General features: G+C 39.9%; 1 protein-coding gene across 2 annotated transcripts in view; it reads left to right on the top strand.

The window, feature by feature from the left end:
* The window catches only part of ELMO1 (engulfment and cell motility 1), a 341069-nt gene that overhangs the window by 161748 nt on the left and 158808 nt on the right, over positions 1 to 20513 (top strand). For both annotated transcript variants that reach the window (XM_067470179.1, XM_060781614.2), the window contains exon 14: positions 6743 to 6847. In XM_067470179.1, coding sequence (XP_067326280.1) covers positions 6743 to 6847 — 105 coding nt within the window. The remainder of the gene's footprint in view (positions 1 to 6742; positions 6848 to 20513) is intronic.

A 20513-nucleotide genomic window follows, 5' to 3' on the forward strand; every position in this document is an offset into this window, starting at 1 on the left:
GATGACTGGTATATGACATGCATTCTATATCACAAAAACTAGAGTTGATTGAGGAAAATGGTGCCATTTTTGGAATCAACAGGTTAGAAATAGGGCTAACATTTGAGACACCAAAATGTGTGTTGGCCAGTGTAATAAGCTCCAATCATGGTTGAGAAAATGAACATTGCATTTAACAATTTAAATAACAAATGTTAAATTCATTGTTGAAAATGTAATCGGTGAAGAGTTTAAAACATTTTAACAATTTTTCCAAGTTTTATCTGAGGTACGTCATCCTGTGTTTTCTGCCCAGGCATCATCATCTGCTGGATATTCCATTATGCCATGATGTCTGGTGAGCACAGATTCATTGGTTTTAGATGTGATGGGGGCAAAGGGATCAAACATAAGTATGATATTTAGAATAAATAGCTAGAATTTTAGGACCAAATTGCCAAGTTTCTGTCAATTTGAATTCCAAATGTCATTTTTAGTAGATAATGCAATGTACTCAATAAGGTATTTTTATATTGCCTTGGTAGTAGGCACTGGTCATTTTTCATTTTTCTTCATATTTCCATCTTTCAGAGAATAAGCTCTTAATCTCTGACTTCCCATCTCACTTTATTATCCCTTTTGGACATTAGTCTTTTTATCCATCTCACTTCATTTGTGGATTAGGCCTCATAGATCCTTGTCTGCCTTCCCCATAAAACAGGAATTGCTGAGGAAAGTTAAATTAGGTCAGGTGTTAAAGCCTATCTTTAGCTAAGAATAAGAGAGCAAATGATATTTGAGCCATCTAGAAGCACTTTTCACGGACACATTTGAGTATATAGGCTAAGTATCCTTTATCCAAAAAACTTGGGACCTACTATTTCATCACACTAGAGAATGAATCCATTTTAAATCCAGTTTCTGCCTCCTGCAGAATTCTGTGGTTTGGAGTTTAGTGAGGCTGTTAAAGGCGCCTCCCTAAACTACAAACTCCAGAATTCTGGAGGAGGTACCAGAATGAAGTGAATTCATTTTCTAGTGTGATGAAGTCACTGAAATGTTTTGAATTTTGGCTTATTGGGAAGGGGAGTGGGTAGGAATGCCTGTATTTGCATACACAGGGAGTCCCCAAGTTGCGAACAAGACAAGTTCTGTAGGTTTGTTCTAAAGTAGGAGTCGTATGTAAGTCAGAACAGGTACATTTTTAAGTGTACCTCCAGCCAATATTTATATATTGTTTAGTGTATTGTCAAAGGCTTTCATGGCCGGAATCACTGGGTTGTTGTAGGCTTTTTCGGGCTGTATGGCCATGTTCTATTGTTTAGCTTTGGGTAGCATAGGGAACAGTTAACACTCATGTGGTGTTTGTTTAGCTGATTGTGCCCCTGTGCAGAAGATTTCACTGCACTTTCTGTCCCTGTGAGAATTGGATTTTGCCAAATTTGGCTTGTTGTGGAAACAAGGACTGGTGAGAAAGCGTCAGTTGAGACACCTTTTCCTCATGATCACTCTTTCAGGAGTGAATTTCTCTTCCTAGAGATAGATTTCTCTCACTTCCTGTTGTCTCACCCCTGTTTGTAACTATGAGTCATTTGTAAGTTGGATGTTTGTAACTTGGGAACTGCCTGTTAAGACATCTTGGAGATTGGAATCAAGTTTAAACCAAGTTTAAATTAATTTATGTTTCATATATACATACATACAACAACAATCTATATCAACTTGATGGTATTATTACTCTGACTTGAAAACATGTAATCAATACAATTGTCATTCATTTATGTTTTTGAATTTATTTATCGTGTCATCAGCAACCATACCATTGTATTACAATTCTAGCAGAACAAAACAAACACACAGATTAAAAAGAAAAAAACACACAGATTTTGCAAACTTGGTATTTGGTTAAATGTCCTTTGACCAGTATCTGGCCACTTGGAGTGCCTCTGGGGTTGCCGCAAGAAGGTCCTCCATTGTGCATGGGGCAGGGCTCAGGGTGCATTGCAGCAGGTGGTCAGTGGTTTGTTCTTCTCCGCACTCGCATGCCGAGGATTCCACCCTGTAGCCCCATTTCTTAAGATTGGCTCTGCATCTCGTGGTGCCAGAGCGCAGTCTGTTCAGTGCTTTCCAAGTCACCCAGTCTTCTGTGTGCCCAGGGGGGAGTCTCTCATCTGGTATCACCCATGGATTGAGGTGCTGGGTTTGGGCCTGCCACTTTTGGACACTCGCTTGCTGGGGTGTTCCAGCGAGTGTCTCTGTAGATCTAAGAAAACTATGTCTTGATTTAAGTCGTTGACGTGCTGGCTGATATCCAAACAGGGTATGAGCTGGAGATGGCTCTGCCTTGGTCCTTTCACTATTGGCTGCTACTTCCCGGCGGATGTCAGGTGGTGCAATACCGGCTAAGCAGTGTAATTTCTTCAGTGGTGTAGGGCGCAGACATCCAGTGATAATGCGGCATGTCTCGTTAAGAGCACATCTACTGTTTTAGTGTGGTGAGATGTGTTCCACACTGGGCATGCATACTCAGCAGCAGAGTAGCATAGCGCAAGGACAGATGTCTTCACTGTGTCAGGTTGTGATCCCCAGGTTGTGCCAGTCAGCTTTCGTATGATGTTGTTTCTAGCACCCAGTTTTTGCTTGATGTTCAGGCAGTGCTTCTTGTAGGTCAGAGCACGGTCCAAAGTGACTCCCAAGTATTTGGGTGCGTTGCAATGCTCCAGTGGGATTCCTTCCCAGGTAATCCTCAGAGCTCGGGATGCTTGTCTGTTCTTAAGGTGAAAGGCGCATGTCTGTGTTTTAGATAGATTAGGGATCAGTTGGTTTTCCCTGTAATAGGCAGTAAGAGCACCTAGAGCTTCGGAGAGCTTCTGTTCAACCATCTCAAAGCTCCCTGCTTGAGCAGTTTTTGAATTAAGCTACTATCTTACTAGTTTTTTGGCTCTAAAATTTGGGCTGTTACTTTTTGAAATATTCATTATTTTTCAGTAGGAAGAAACGAAGTAGATTATACTCACAGAGAATAAATAGCTGGCATAGGAAATCTGTGCCATTGTTAAGGAGCCATTTCACTCATACAAATGTTCTTTTTGAAAACATACTCCCACCTGAGTCTTATACAATAAAAATGAAAAGTCAAAGGAAAACTCTGTACTTTAGAATGCATAACAGAGATGAAGAAGCTAAAAGGCAGCCATTGACAGAGCATACATCAGGAAAGACGAGTTTCAGATGGATTAGTATGCTTAGGTCTCAATCTTTTGGGAAGAGCAGCTGAATGTTCTATTTTTAACAGTCATTGAAGGCTAGAATGATGTGAAATTTTAACATACAAACTAGGAAGCTGTATGAAATGTGATGGCAAATACCCATTTGGGGGGGTTTGTCTAAGCTTTTTGCAACATTAGTTTGCACTGATATATTCCCAGTTTTAACTTCTTCAGAAAAATAAATGTTGGCTCGTCTTTGTATAAGGTTTCTAGCACAGGAGAGCTATTTCCTCTTTCACAAGCTATGGCCATGGCTGGACAGGTCTTAGCTAGAGGTTGTGTTGCGCTAAAAAATACAGTAAGGATAGAAATTTCAGTCAAAAAATTGTCCTCAAAACCTGGGTCAGCTTATCCATGGCTTAATGTAAGTACTGTACCTTAAGTCTCATTAGAAAAAAAACTCATCCCCTTCTCTGGTAGAGTGGCAAAAGAGAGCTTAGGCTATCCTGGGAAAACCTAAAATAACCATCAACTCCCTCTGCTTTTGACCTTTTTTAATGTTTGGGGAGAAAATGGTAGTAGTCGAGGCAATTTGTCCCTTGAATACATGCTGGACCTTTCCCCTCTGTGTAGAATCATCCTTGACTTACCCACATACCAAAACCCATAATCCTCAACCCTGTCCTTGACTTATAAATGAGGGAAACCTATACATGAGTTTTTATTGTAGGTTCCATGAAGCAAGACCAAGCTCAGGATTTGATCAGCAAAGTTAAGTCAGGCTAAGTAGGTGTGAGGTTTTGCTGGAAAAGGGAAGCAAGCAAGAAAATTTGACAAACAAGCTCAGAGGAAAAATGAAGTGAATAGCATCCTTGATAGCTTCAAATGGGATCTGAGCACAAGCCTGACAAGACAGTTTGAATTCATTAACTTGAACAATTGCCAAACAGACCTCTTTGGGTAGGAGCCATTAATTTCAATGGCATGCAGGACACTGTAGCTTTGCTGTGACATTTGAACCAGAATGGGAGGGGATATAATGTGGCCACTTTGGTCAAAAAGACATTGCCACTATAGCCTGTTCCTGAGCTGGAACTCCTAAGAAGGTAGAGACACTTAAGGCAACATTTCTCATGACAGATCCCACCCTCCACTGCTTCACCTGTAATTAAACACAAACATCGCTTGTTGTCAGGTTGGTGAAATGTGTGGTTTCACTCACAAAAAGACTAGTTTCCTGTTTCTAGGGTTGAACATGCTCAGGAGCCATGACAAATGTATCACCAATATTTAGCTGCTCCAGGGTGGCAGAGGCACGCTGTCATGGACTGACATAATGGCAACCAGGAGTGATAACATCCAGTTGTTTTTCAAGCTATTGGTGGGGCCAGTTGGCTGGGGAAAGTAAAGGTGTACTTATTTTAATTACTCATATCTTCAGTGGAGTATGAATAATTTAATCATTTTCTCCCTACTGGGATTTTTTAAAAAAACGCATGCATTTGTCACCTTTTTCTTGCCCTGCTAAAAAAGCTATGTGTTGTCCAAAACTTGGGCAGACAGACTAGGTTCTGATAATTGGATTCATGACAAAGGTGTCATCCCACAGGACCTCTTGAGAATCTACAGCGATCCCAGAGGATAACATTATTGTCATGTATTAGCCCTTGGAACATAGTTGCCAACTATCCTCGATTCTCCCATACTCTTCAGATCTGTAATGAAGGTTGGGGCAGAAGAATGATAGGAGTAGTCCTTCAGCCTATTCGAATGATTGAGGTGATGAAAAAAAGACCTCTGGAAGGTTTTCCTTGTTAGCATTCATTGATGCGCAAGATGACTCTTTTCCAAATTATTTCAACCTGGCCCTGGCCTTTGACCTGTGAAGTCCTGCAAGATCCCATTCTATCCCCATGCTTTTTAATATCTAAGTGAAACCGCTGGGTGAGGTCATCTGGAGTTTTGGAGTTCGGTGCCATCTGTTCATCTGTATTACTCCTTTCCACCAAAATTCAAGGATGCCCCCCAAACCCTGGACAAGTGCCTGGCACCTGTAATGGACTGGATGAGGGCAAACAAGCTCAAGCTTAATCCAGACAAGACAGAGATCCTCCTGGTCAACCACAAAGCTGATCAGGGTCTAGGGTGGCAACCTGTGCTTGATGGGGGTTACACTCTCCCTGACGACATAGGTCCGCAGTCTGGGGGTCCTCCTGGACTCAGCCTTGATGCTTGAAGCGTCGGTGGTGCTGGGAGAGCCTTTGCACAGTTAAAGCTACCTCAAGAAGCCAGACTTGGCCATGGTGGCCCATGCCTTAGTTACATCAAGATTGGATTGTTTCAATGCACTTTATGTGGGACTGCCTTTGAAGACTGCTCAGAAACTGCAATTGGTCCAAAGATCTGCAGGCAGGCTGCTAACCGGAGCCAGCTATAGGAAGCACATGATTCCCCTACTAAAGCAGCTCCATTGGCTGCTGATAAGTTTCTGGTCCCAATTCAATGTGCTGGTTGTCACCTATAAAGTCCTAAACAGATCGGGTCCTGCCTATCTTCATGACTGCACCACCCCCACCCCCCAATGAACCAACACAGACTCTAAGATGTGCCAGGGAGGCCCTCCCCTCATTCCCACCACCGTCACAAGTGCGGTTGGTGGGGATGAGGCAGAGGGCCTTCTCGTTGGTGACCCCACTACTTTGGAACTCCTCCCCCAGGGAGATTAGACAGGCCCCAACACTGTCCTTCTTTCATAGGGACTTGAAGTCATGGCTCTTCAATCAAGCCTTTGAGAATATTTAGCCTCTAGTTGTCCTGCATAGTAGTCGCACATCCTGCACTTTATTCCTTGCCCTCTCTCCATTACTACAGCTGGCACTTATTTTATTCCTAATGTTTACAGCTAAGCCATGGTTACAGTAATTTACCACCACTGTTAGAGGATCACAGCTTAATTTGTGTCTGAATTGATGTTTTTATATGTGGATGTGTTTTGTTGCATTGTATTTTATATTGTGTCCACTTTTAGGTTTATTTTTAGGCACTTTGTGCAATCTGTAAGCCTCCCAGAGCCTCTTTGGGGAGATGGTGGCAGGATATAAGAATAACCTTGTTGTTATTGTTGTTGTTAAGAGGCACCATTTTACAGGATGGAATAGAAGTTTTTAGCCTTGAAAAAACATTGGCTGACTAGGTGCCATGATATTTGGGGACTTAGTGAAGGTTTTCTTTAAAAAACCCCAAGAGCCTCATACAGATGATGAGCTGCACATTCTTTCTCTACATATCAACTGTTTCACATCCACATAAGTAAGAAATTTTAAGTAAATAATCACACCCAAACAAGTTCAGCAGATTGGGAGCCCAGGGAAGGATCTTAACAGGTAATTTTAAAGCATGGACAGGTCCACGCAGCAGTTGGAGAAGTTTGTTGGAAACTAAAGCCCAACAACTTTTGAGGAATTTTGGAATGCTTCTTTTGTTTGCTTTTCTGGGCAGTTAGTCACCATATTCACATGGTTACATTTCTAATGCTATCATTTATCTTTTCACAGAATCATGTGAACCCTGCAATGGATTTTACACAAACTCCTCCAGGAATGCTAGCCCTTGACAACATGTTGTATTTTGCTAAACATCAACAGGATGCTTATATCCGGGTAAGAATTCTTTCTAATTACAAGAGGCATATATGTGATATCTTTTCCTTTTCTGTTTCATCATTCTAGAGTAAGCAGATGGTCTCATGACATTGAAAACAGCAAATAATTGCTGTAAGGCAATGTTGTGAAGACCCATGGCATTTCTGTGTAAGCTTTCACAAATGTTGAGTGGTGCCCCCAAATTCATTTCCAGATTTGTATAAATGCCATCCTAATCGATGATTTGAAGGCCTGAAGACCTCTTCTACATTACTTGACTCCTAAGAGGAAAGAATTGGCTGTGATTGATTTTATGTAGATATGGGGGATAAAGGAAGGCTGATTCATTGTTCTATTTTCCTTTCCTTATTTTCTACCCACTTCTTGCCTACACAGCTTATTTGAAAGGTAGCAGTGAAGTAGACTCTATTTCTTTTGCATATTCTTTCTGACATTTCAGCAGAGTGTGCCTGAGTAAGTTTCGTAAACTTTCCTAGCCAATATATAAGCAAAGAAACAAAGATGATCGTAATGATGAAAGTATTCTTAAATCTGGATGGCTTAACTCCAGAAAAAAACAACTTCACATCCTAGAAGAATTGAAATCTATGTAACTAGATATAGTAAGGAGTCCTGTATTTTAAAAATGCAAGTACAGGCTGCTAGTTTCAATTATCAGGCAGATTCATTCAGTGTTAGGCAGTGGCCCACCCATCAATGGTTCCAGTAACAGTAAATTATATTAATTAAATAACAAAAATAAAACATACTGAGCTGTCCAAAGGCTGCACTTAACAATACAGTAGAATTTATATATTTTTCAGAGAAACATACTGAACAAGAAAGAGTGGGAGCATTATAGGTCAAAAATCTGTGAAGAGATCTATGGTTTATCCCTGAAACAAGATTGAGACTATTTGGGTAAAAATTAAGGGGAGAGGAATAGCAGTAATGTTATTATGCAGGTCTACTATAGACTCCCAAGACTGACTGAAAACTTGAATAATGTTTTGCTGAAACAGATGACCAAACATTCAGAAAAGAGAAATGTAGTAGGGAGATTTCACTTATGCTGATATTTGTTAGAAGTCAAACTCTACCAAAAATATAGCATCTAACAAATTTCCAGCTTGCCTTTTAAATAAATCTATCTTCCAAAAGATAGAAGAGGCAATAAGGGATTTGACTGTTTGACCTAATACTAACCAACAGTGATAGCTTGGTTAACAAGATTGAAATAGCGGAATCCTTAGATGGGAGTGACCATGCTCTCTTGCAGTTTGGTATACAGAGGAAAGTAGACTGATTTCAGTAAACTTAGAGGAATTTGTCAGTTAATATACAACTTTATTTAAAAGTAACATAAACCAAAACCTCTAAGAATTTTGTAAAGAGCACCTTGGCACCTTAAAATGTCAGGGCATTTTTACATCTAACAGATTGTACATTTTAAAAGAGTAGAAGAAGATTCTGAATGGAACACATCCAAATTTCGACAATAATGTTCTAATACTCCCTTTTAAAGATATTTCCTCCCAAATGTACTGTGAGCATTAAAAGAAACATCAATAATGAATTTTAAATGCAGTAAGAGCTGACTCAGAAATCAGTTCCATGAAGTTCATTGTGTTACTTACTCTTAAGTAAATTTGTAGAAACGTTATTCTTAAAGAAGTTATCATTTAAAGGAGTTTTGCTCAAAAGAAGTTAATGTTATGTATTTGAAACCTCATATAATCAATGGGAAACTTGGTTTTTGGTGGATTAATAGGTTTTTCTTGGTGCAGTCTTATGAAAAATTCTTGCAAATTCTATTTTTCAAATATTTGAAATGTGAAATGACTAATCGCCCTTTACAGAAGCTTCTTTCATTAGCTTACCAAGAACTGATTGTAAGCTAACTTGAGTTTCATAGTCATTAGTTCATGTGGATCTTTACATTAATATCATCCATATACTTGGGGCTGTTTGGAGGCTATTTTGTTTTCAGATATTTACAATAGAGAGCATAGGGAATGATTGCCATGGCAGCTGAAAGATTAATTGTTGCTATTATTCCTATAGAGGATAAAGTGTTTCATTTTTTTTGTACATCATTTGCCATTTATAGTGTTTTGTTTTGAATATGACATCAAACAGGGAGATGGTATTATGTTTTCTTTTATAATAAAAGTTGCTTTATTTCTGCTAACGTAATGGACATGAATGTCCAGAAAATTGAAACTGAATCTTTATACCCAGCTTTCCAGGACTCTTATGTTGTCTTGTTGCTGTGTGTTTGTTATATGTCCTCATCTGTCCAAATGAATGTGAAGGGAACAGGAATGGATCTCAAGATCAAAGAAATGTGTGTACCTGTGTGGAAGCAAGAGAAAGAAAGGAACTCACTTTCTGACTAAGATCCAAAGGTGCACATCTGTATCCATATCCTCCATATCACAATACCAAACCAAACAACGTATCACAATACCAAACAAAACAACAAGGCTTGATAAGATTTGATTGCACTCTATGTAGTAAGTTGAAATAAGACACATAACAATACAGTAAATAAATATGATAAGATATGATAAAACCGAGGATATGCATCATATTTTCTTATAACCCCTACAATTTACCCCTGCTGTAGTTTGCTGTGGTGCCAAAAACCTCTAGATCAGATGTTTAGGATGTGCGGGGGTGGAGGGTCAGCAGAGAAGGAGTATCATCCTTGTGCTCTTAGAGGTTGTTGAATAGAGGTCAAATGGGCATCTTTTAGGAGTGCTGTAATTTGTACTCCAGCATTGCAGAAGGCCATAGTGGTCCTTACCAACTCACAAGATTCTTCAGGGCTGAAGTATGCTGCGTGACCATGGGCATACCACATTGGATGATAGTTCAGGATCTGAGTCTGTTTCTATTCAAATCTTCTTCTCTTCTCCAAGTGCCCCGTTAGAAGATCCATCACTATTCTCAGTTTTTCAGGATTACAGGATTTACTCCAATATCCTTATTAATATGGCTAAGTACCACCAGATTGCATATTAAAAAGTATCACCACAACCAGATGATCGAATGTTCTCTGTTGTTCTCAACACGACCAAGTTGTCAATCATTCTGGTACAGCTTATTCAACTTCCTTTTGAGCCCATGGCATTGGTATCCTTGGCCCACATCTGTAAAGTAGCCTTCTTAGTAGCCAAAATGTCTGCTTGTCAGGCAGCGGTTGTGCAGTCTTTGATTTGATCCATCATGCCTAGTTTGGCAAAGGACAAAGTGGTGTTGAAGTCTGAGATTTCTTTCCTTGCAAAGGTGACAACAGACTTTTGGGGTGCCTTGTAAGCTGCCCCAAGTCCCTTTGGAGGAGATGGTGGTGGGATACAAATAAAGAAGAAGAAGAAGAAGAAGAAGAAGAAGAAGAAGAAGAAGAAGAAGAAGAAGAAGAAGAAGAAGAAGAAGAAGAAGAAGAAGATTATAGCAGAAAATCATTTTCCAACATTCTTTGTTAACCCATCTTGATTGATCTCTCACCTGTTTCCCAAGACTGGGACTCAAGGTGGCTTACACATTAAAAGAGACAACAGTGCCAATTACAATGACAAATTGTGCAATTAACAACTTGCTGTTGTTTTTGAATCAGCTGCATGAAGGGGCCTGCCTTGATCCACCTTCTAGTATATCTGGCCCCATTTGACCATTCTCCTACTGAGTTTCAGATTTTACTTTTCAGCAGCCTTTCTCATCCAGCGTCCTTTAGCAGTACTGCATTGGTCTTCCACATCTGTGTAAAAGTAGATCAAACACGAATCTTTTCATGTCCCTTTCTTCCCCTGACATTCCTGCAGTGTTTGTTCCAATAGCAAAAGCTATTTCTGACTCAGGGATGGCAACCCCAAGTTGCATTTCTGACTCAGGGATGGTAACCCCAGGGGGAAATGATGTGAATAGGTGTCCTTATAAAAGCAGTGTGTTTATTTCCATTATTTAAAAGATAAAATTGAATGACCCATGTGGAATTTGTTAATGGAAAGCCAGCTGAAGAAACCTGTTGAGCAGCAAGCGGATCTTAGCCATGTCCCATGCACAATACACACAGACAAGAGTAGAAATGAACAGAAAAATCTTTACTCTTAATAACAGAGATAAAACACAAACTTGCAATGTTGCATACAAAAAACAGTGCAAGAAACTTATATAGTCTTTGTAAGTAACACGAAAGAAGGCATCTTCATCTTAAGTCAAATGAGAAAGCAAAACATAAATCTTGAGCAAACAGCTATTCCACCATAGCCTCCTTTAGAGCAGCGTAATGGCTTCTCTCCAACCTGCTCCTCAGAGCAGAATCTTTGAGCATAGATCTCCTCAGAGAAAAAGCTCTGCAGGACAGTATTCTAAAAACCCATACAGTTATACCCTATCGGGCGTGGTCCAAGATTGCTGGTTGACCTACATGACCAGCTGCACATAATAATTACCTTCATACAGTTTTTCTTCAATACACACACACACTTGGTCCTGCTACAACTTACTGTAACAAAACCTACATATTTGCCTAGTTCACCAAAAGTGCTTTCTGCTCTCAAAAACAGCAAATAGTGACTTTCTGAAAGATGCAGGATATGTTATGGAAATGTTTAAAGCCTTGGGGAAGTCTGCCATTCACTGGTATTTCTTACCATTTGGGTATGAAAAAGACAACTTTGGTCAGTTTCAGGCAGCATCTCCAAATGCATTTTGCCTCTGGTAACTATCTGTTTTAGACAACTTTACCACTGCTTCACCCCCCCCCCACCCCACCCCCCACCCCATATATTTATTCATACCCTTTTCTCATTTTTATTTATTGTGTCAATAATTCTTCCTTCTTATTGAAATGAATACTTTAACAAAAGTTAGAGAACAAAGTTAGAGTCCTTGAAGTGACTAGACTGACCTTGAAGGAGCTGGGGGTGGTGACGGCCGACAGGGAGCTCTGGCGTGGACTGGTCCATGAGGTCACGAAGAGTCGGAGACGACTGAACGAATGAACAACAACAAAGAGAACATTTGGTTGTTAAACTTTATTCATTTTTATTTTCACATTTTCATTTCATTTTTAAAAGGGGAGTGAGGGGGGGAAAAGTTGTTGAAACGTACAAGCACAATTTTTCAGGATATGTAATGCCAGACATACAGCCCGAAAATAGTGCAGAATCAGTTCAAAAAGAGGGCATTGCAGCTGCCAACTGTTTCATTGGCTGTTTCGTCACTGAGCAAATCAGTAGTATTTGGCCAGTCCTCACTGGACAGCTGGTGCTACTCTTGTGTGAAAAATCAAATTATTCAAACTATGTATTTAAAGAGGGGAAAATGGAAGAAAAGGGACAGTCATTGCACTACTGCACTACTGCAGTTTCAATGCCAAGAAGGGCTGAAGATTGCAGTCAGACCGAATGATATACCTTTTACCTTAGGAAGTACCCTGCAGATTAAATACACGGTTCTGTCAAGTTCACTGACAGAAAATAGACATTGACTCGTTAGAAATGTGTTGTGTTAGTTCGAGTGTGAGCAAAGGCATATAATTATTAACTTTACAAAATTTGCAGCACCTGTTCCTGTGAAACTACAGTAGATCAGTATCAAATTTTGAAAAGCATTACAAAACAAGGCTTTTCAGAAAGTATGTAGAAGCATTATTTTTTATCCTTTCCTTCCATTGAATAATAGAGTTAATATACAGTTGGCCCTCTGCATTTGTGGATTCGACTTTTTCAGATTTGATTGTTTATGGATCTGATGAAAGTGTTCTCGCTAGGAATCAATTTCTTCTGGAAGCTGGTCATTGCGTCATTCTGTGAAATCAAGAGATTTCTAGGAACCTTTAGGTTCTCCATTATGGTTCTATGGTCAGCTTCCTAACGAAACGTTTTCCAGGTTTTTTTTTTTAAAAAAAGCACCCTTTTCACTTTTGCATTGGCCCTATGTCCCTAACTCCAAGAAACGTGGAGGACTGACTGTAGTATGGATTTACACTTCTTGATAGGCAGTTTAGTTAAGTTACTGTTTGCATTTTTGTACCTTTCTTTGAGACCTCAAAAATCCGAGGGAGGAGAAGAGGAGGAAAAGATGGGGGATGATTATTGTTTCAGAAGTTGTAAAAGTGCAGACAAATGTAACCATTTTGTGTAGCCGATTGAAAACTTAATTAGGTTGACTCAGTAAGATTATGCACTTTATATTTCATAGCCCATATACTAGTTGTATAGAAGACTGCCTACACATCCTTCCGCAAGCTCCAGAAAAAGCCTTCTGCCCACTCATGTTATCTTAATCAAAATGAGTTGTTTGATATGTTGTGCTTTAATTTCTGAAGTTGAGTTAAACATAATGCTAGTAATGCTTGTTCAGAAATACGTGCCATTATTTTGGAAAAAGTCAGTAAAGCTGGAGTTCTTCTTATAACAGAAAGAAAAGAAGTTACTTTTCAAAAAGTTTCTACCAAGTTACATCCATGAATGTTTCAATTACTTCCACATTCAGATAATTGCTTAAGAGACTCTTATGTTCCCAATCTGTTGTGTGATCACATCTTCACTGTGTGTTTTCTTTCTCTATTTGTCTTCATCTATTCTCTTCCTTTCCTGTATCATTTGTCATATTTGTTGCCATTTTAATCTTAACAAATATTCACTTTTATTTGTTTTTCTTCTTCTGAAAGTGTTCTGTCACCGCTGGAGCCAAAATGAGGTGTTTTTAAGAGAGGATGTTAGGCTTGCATCCAGCGGGAAGCCAGGGGGCCCAAAAAGAAGCCTTTAGGAAAATTTCCCTTATTAAGCAGTCTTTATGAGGCTTGAGAAATATAACAGTTCTTTATTAATGAACAAACAGTCTTAACAGTCTATTAGCTCTTGCAATCTTGTTTACAGGAAACAGGCACTATCTTCAAGAACTTTGTTAAAAGGAAAATTCCCCTTTTTAGCTCCTCCCAGGCTGCTGTGAACCTAAACCTGACTGATTTGAGTCCAATACCGGCTGAACTGCGTCTGAGAACCTAGCAGACGTATCAACAGGCCTGTAATCACTTACCTGGTTGATGAACAGAGCTATTATTCCCTCCGGATGTCCTCAGGGCTGTAAAGCTGTTTCCCTGGAACCTTTTGGGAATCTGTAGAGGCTCTTAAAACTGTTCTCCCCCAGGAAATCTTAAGAGACGAAGCCTTTGCACAGGAGGGCGTTTGTGTACATCCTCTGCATTGACTTCCTTTTTGAGACTAGCTGAAAAATGTCCCCTTCCCTCCAAAAAACCCAGAGAGGGGTGGGACCAGGGAACCTAACTGTTATTGACAGGTGGCTTGTCCTATGAATGCAAATCATAACAGGAAGCCACCCTGCTGCAAAATCCCAAGCCTGGGATTGCAAACCAACATTTAATCCAAAGGAATAAAATTGGAGCTCCTGGAACAGCTGTTCCAGAACAGAAAGCATTTTTCAGATGTTTCTAACTTTGGTCCATTGAGCATAATAGATGATGGTGGAGGAGAAGAGGTCGAGGAGGCAAAATGATAATGAAGATACTTCAAATATCTTAACATTTGCTGCTATTTCTTAAAGGCTGTAGAGAAGCACACTTGACTTTATAAATTTGGAAAGAACATTGGCAATCATATAGTACAATTGCCTTTTCAGTGTAGTAGTGACAGTGCAAAATGTAGCTACTGCCAAATAGTAATCTAGACTCTGTTTAAACCCCTTCGTCAATTCAGAGCCTCCCATCTGGAGAGGCCCTGCTCACGCTCCCACCTCCTTCACAGGCACGATTGGTGGGGATGAGGGAGAGGGCCTTCTCGGTGGTGGCCCCCCGACTCTGGACCTCACTTTCCAGGGACATTAGACATGCCCCAATGTTGGCAGTCTCTCCCCAAAAATGTTGGACATGTTTTTTATGTTTTTATGGTTTTAAAAAACATATTTTCATAATTTTGTAAACTTTCAATGTGCCAACTGTTTTAAATTTCTTGGGACTTCTTTATTGACAACTTGGATGCTTCCCTCCTCTGACCCTTTCTCTGAGAGTGCTCTGTTAAACTTCAGAGTAAACCTTGGAGCAGACTGAATCCAGGAACCATCTCCCCACCCCCCCCTTGGTTCATTCCCATCTAAGAAGCAGAGGTAGTACTGGTTGTACTTGGGCTGGGTTCTGGCCTGCAGGGCAAAAAGGAAGAAAAAGGAAAGAACGGAAGGACATTGTATTGCTTGGACACTCTCTCTCTTGGAGGAGGAGGAATAGGAGGAGGAGGGTGAGGGCAAGAAGGGAAGGAGACAAGAGGGAACATACTAACCCAATGCTATGTTTCTTGCATGCCCACAACTCTCCCACACAGTATGACTGGCCAAAAAAGAGGAGGAAAAAGAGAGGATGTGGTGGGCCGAATTTGGCCCATGGACCTTTGGAGATTTAGTAGTATAGGTTATTATAATTGTTTCTGTATATAGTTTTTTTCTGACCATTGCTGTGCCCCCCCCCCCCCCAGTTTTTATTTAAGCATTTTTGTTCATCCAGGCTGTTAACTCTGACAGATTGATTCATCTGGCTCTTTCAAAAAAATTCTGCTTCTTTCTTCTGCTGTTTCTGTTAATGATGCTGCATTATGTTAAAAAAAATGAACTGCGTTGGGAAACTGCATACCCAAAAAGTGGCTTAGTATGTACAAACCTAAAATAAATGAAGACAGTAATGGTTACTAGATTGAGTTGCCAACATTTTAATGTTGACTTTCTCATTTAAGGTGTCTTGTGGGAGACAGGCAGGCTATGGATTTTAAAAAAGAATTGTGCTCTGTGGGTGGAAGCTGAAAAAATCAAGTCCTTGGCTTGCTCCTGAGCTGAACCTGTTTGTTCATGCAGCATTGTTACCAGGAACAATGTATGGACTGGCCTTTTTGTAGCATCACTATATTTCATTTAAACAGCAAAAAGGAAATGTATTCAACCATGTCTAAACTCTACTTTTTTGTTATCTTTGTCTGTTTTCCTTTTCTTCACTTTCAACCACAGTCGTTTCAAGAACGAAGCCAAGGTCTTCCAAAAGCAGGGGTTTATGAGGCCTTGTGGCACATAATTTTAGATATATACTTTTTTTAGCACTACCCAATGATGTATGATCTTTAGTGTAAAATATCTGGAGGCCAAAGTATATGCTCTCCTCTGACCCTCCCCTTCATTCCGTCACAATAGCAATATTTGTAATAGATGCACAGAATTATCAGTGGGGTTCTAACACTATTACTGATGCAGAATATTTAAAAAAATGCTTTTGGGTCACAATCAATGTGGTCTTTATCATGGGTTGGATTTAGGTATCAAAAGCAATGCTGTATTTTATGAAATGAGTTGAAAGCCTCACTGGTCTTGCTAGCCCTTTTTCATACTTTTTCTTGACACCAACTAACACTGTTTTAAAGTACCAGTTCTGATTAAAAATTTTCAGATTTGTTTTACACTGTGGGTAGATAGGAAATCCTTAATCTTATGAATAGCAATGGGGCAATGAAGCATTTGGAATGATCATATTCTAGTTAAGTTACTTACAGTTATGCTGCAAATTACCAGAAATTTTTAAAATGTATTATCAAAATTTTTATTTATTTATCATGTCATCAGCAACCAGACATTTGCATTACATTTTTAACAAAAACAAACAAACAGACAGACAAAACACAGAATTTGCAAGCTTGGTAGTTGATTAAATGTCCTTTGACCAGTATCTGGCCACTTGGAGTGCCTCTAGTGTTGCCTCAAGGAGGTCCTCCATTGTGCATGTAGCAGGGCTCAGGTTGCATTGCAGCAGGTGGTCTGTAGTTTGCTTTTCTCCACACTCGCATGTCATGGATTCCACTTTGTAGCCCCATTTCTTAAGGATGGCTCTGCATCTCGTGGTGCCAGAGCCCAGTCTGTTCAGCACCTTCCAAGTTGCCCAGTTTTCTGTGTGCCCAGAGGGGAGTCTCTCATTTGGTATCAGCCATTGATTGAGGTTCTGGGTTTGAGCCTGCCACTTTTGGACTCTCGCTTGCTGAGGTGTTCCAGCGAGTGTCTCTGTAGATCTTAGAAAACTATTTCTTGATTTAAGTCGTTGACGTGCTGGCTGATACCCAAACAAGGGGTGGGTTGGAGATGTCACTGCCTTGGTCCTTTCACTAATGGCTGCTACTTCCTGGCGGATGTCAGGTGGTGCGATACCACCTAGACAGTGTAATTTCTCCAGTGGTGTAGGGCGCAGACACTGTTTTAGCGTGGTGAGATGTGTTCCACACCAGGCATGCGTACTCAACAGCAGAGTACCATAGCACAAGGGCAGATGTCTTCACTGTCTCTGGTTGTGATCTCCAGGTTGTGCCAGTCAGCTTTCATATGATATTGTTTCTAGCACCCACTTTTTGCTTGATGTTCAGGTAGTGCTTCTTGTAGGTCAGAGCACGGTCCAGAGTGACTCCCAGGTATCTGGGTGCGCTGCAATGCTCCAGTGGGATTCCTTCCCAGGTGATCCTCAGAGTTCGGGATGCTTGTCTGTTCTTAAGGTGAAAGGCACTTGTCTGTGTTTTAGATGGATTAAGGATCAGCTGGTTTTCCCTGTAATAGGCAGTAAGAGCACCTAGAGCTTCGGAGAGCTTCTGTTCTGTTCAAAATGAAGGCAGACAAACAAGGGGCACCTTTTCATATGATATCAAAAATCACTTTATAACCATGAGCAGCACTTTTGCAAGGTTCCCCTCCCTTTAGTGGGAGGACATGCCTTGCTGCTTCTTTAGCCATAATCTCTACCATGCCCTTAGTCCCACTTAGGAGCAGGTTAGGAGGAAGGATTCATCATTCCTTGAGTTCTTACTGCCTGAGGAAATCATGTCAGCCTGTCTAATGGTAAAACACACTCTGATTATAAGCATTTAGGAAAGGAGAAAATGTCAGCAAACATCATCATCATAGGATAAGGATCAACGCCTCTGTTTATATATTTTTATCAAATAGGTGTTGACCGGGAGAAGTGAACAGTATTGTTTATGGCCTTTTATTTGCAATAAAACAAGCTGGGATACAGCAGCCAAAACCTCATTTTTGTTGGCTAGTTACAAAACATCAAAAGTTGCCCTTTATTTGTTTAAAGCTGCTAAAAAGAGATCAGAGTACATAGATCAGATTGGGGTGCATTGTAAGGGTGACAAGGATAGTTGATGTATATATCTATGGCTAAGCTATATAGGTTTCAAGCTGACAAATACCCGTATATTTGTATTTTATTTTAAGAGGACTAGATCTGTGGTGTATGTTGTGTTTGCATTGTCTGTTTTTGACAAGGCCAACTCGCTAATCAATAAAATTGTTCGGTTCAGCTTAGCATCAAGTCTTCCTTGGGTCCTTGGTTTCTCTGTATAGGCTTAAAAATGTATATTCACAATATTTGAACATGCTGTATGTCGCCTGAAATGATAACATTCAATAACTGCTGAGCTTCATAACTCTTGTGATGGTTTTGCCTAGCTCTCCCAGCTAGAGGATGAGAAGAAAATAAAGATGGGCTAGTCTACCCTTGTCAGCATTTATAGTACATGATGGCCAGAACATAATGGTTCTACCTCTCCTCCCACCCACTCCCCCATGCACAGCAGTGGGTCACCCTGAGTTGGAAGGAGGGGCTGTGGCTACGTGGGAGTTTGTAGGAAATACGGGAAGAGAAAAGAATGAAGGTGGGAAGTTGTCTTGAGGATTTGTGTAAGTGTACTATCTACCTTGTCATTACAATTCCTTGTTTGTTGTTCTTTTTCCATCAGTGGTGAGTGAGTTCTTTCATTGTGTCTGGAAAACCAAACAGGAGAACTCACTCACCACTGATCTCTGCCAGGATAGAGATACGGACTTCAACTCCCAGAAGCCTCCGTATTATTTCATATTATCATTAATCCGATGTCCTGCCAGCCCGTTTATGTCAGATAAACGAGACACTATTGTAGTCCTTTTTCCATTGTGTTTGCATAATAGAAATAAAACTCTGCCTGCTGTTACTTCCATATAGCTAGCTGTGATATAACGTCTTCCCTCCTTCTCAGAATGAATTTGTTTCTCCTTTTTACCTCATTGCCTGTGCTGTAAATATGAATAGACAGAGAAAGCTGTTTGCATATTGATTACTTAAAGTGGCATTTATTTACTGAGTGGTAAATTGTAACACATTTTCTCATTTGATTGCCAGATAATCATATTGATTACTGTAACCATGCCCTGTGACACAGGCAGACACATTGTCATCAATAAATATTTGAACCACTCATAAAATCTTGATATATAGGACTAATACAAGAACCAACAAATGAATTTGAAAGAATGAAGATATTGTAGAGTCTGATGTTGCCCTTTCCTTAACCCTTTCCTTTTACTTTGGCTTATCATTACCCACTTTTATTAGTTGCATCAATACTTTCATCATTATAACATGATCTCTTAAGTATAGCTTAAATCTGATTATCAGAATAGGGGACGTGGAACAACACATAAGCAATGTTAGTGACATTAGATCCTGTAGTTACAGTTTCAGTTTGTTTCTTTTCTGTCATCTCTGCCATACTTTAGAACTGTTAGTTTTCTACCATGAAAGGCTGTAAAGCAGAAGGGATGACTCATTCAGTATGTAACATGTTCCTGAAAGAAATCTGTAGAAATAAAAAAAAGTTTCTGAAGCGTTTCTTAGGTTACATACCATTCTTTATCCATAGCGTTTCAATTAGGAGTAGGTCAAAACTTTATTTTCAGTACAAAAGGGGAAATGCTTTAGGAAATCATGGGTTGAGCTGAACTGTGCCTTTTCATGCATAGAAAGGCTTTTGATCTGTTAACTAGAGAAGATATTAGCTGATTCTCTTTTCATCCAACCCCAGCTCCAAAGCTGTGTCAGATACTGTTGTGACCCCTCCTCCCAATGGAAAGTAAAGAACTTCAGATAGAAGAGAAAATTGATAAAAGTCTTTTCCTGGCCTCTTTTTCTAACAGAAGCAACTATTGGATCAAAAACTATTTTGCTAATAGAAAAAAGTAATTTGATTTAACTCCAAGATAGTTGATTTCTTGCCTACTGGGGGTAGCCTTGGCTGTTGAGTTTATACCAGTGTTTCTCAATCTTTCTAATGCCGCGACCCCTTAATACATTTCCTCATGTTGTGGTGACCCCCAACCATAACATTTTTTTGCTACTTCATAACTGTAATTTCGCTCCTGTTATTAATTGTAATGCAATTATCTGATAAGCAGGATGTATTTCCATTCACTGGACCAAATTTGGCACAAATACCCAAATATGCCCAAATTTGAATAGTGGTGGGGTTGGAGGCGGGGGAATTGATTGATTTTGTCATTTGGGAGTTGTAGTTGCTGGGATTTATAGTTTACTTACAATCAAAGAGCATTCTGAACTCCACCAATGATGGAATTGAACCAAACTTGGTACACAAAAGTTCCACTACCAACAGAAAATACTGGAAGGGTTTGGTGGGCATTGACCTTGAGTTTGGAGTTGTAGTTTACCTACATCTAGAGAGCATTGTGGACTCAAACAATGATGGATCTGGACCAAACTTGACATGAATACGCAATATGCCCAAATGTGAACACTGCTGGAGTTTGGGGAAAATAGACCTTGACATTTGTGAGTTGTAGTTGCTGGGATTTATAGTTCACCTAC

Source organism: Anolis sagrei, chromosome 6 (assembly GCF_037176765.1).
Source record: "Anolis sagrei isolate rAnoSag1 chromosome 6, rAnoSag1.mat, whole genome shotgun sequence".
NCBI lineage: Eukaryota > Metazoa > Chordata > Lepidosauria > Squamata > Dactyloidae > Anolis > Anolis sagrei.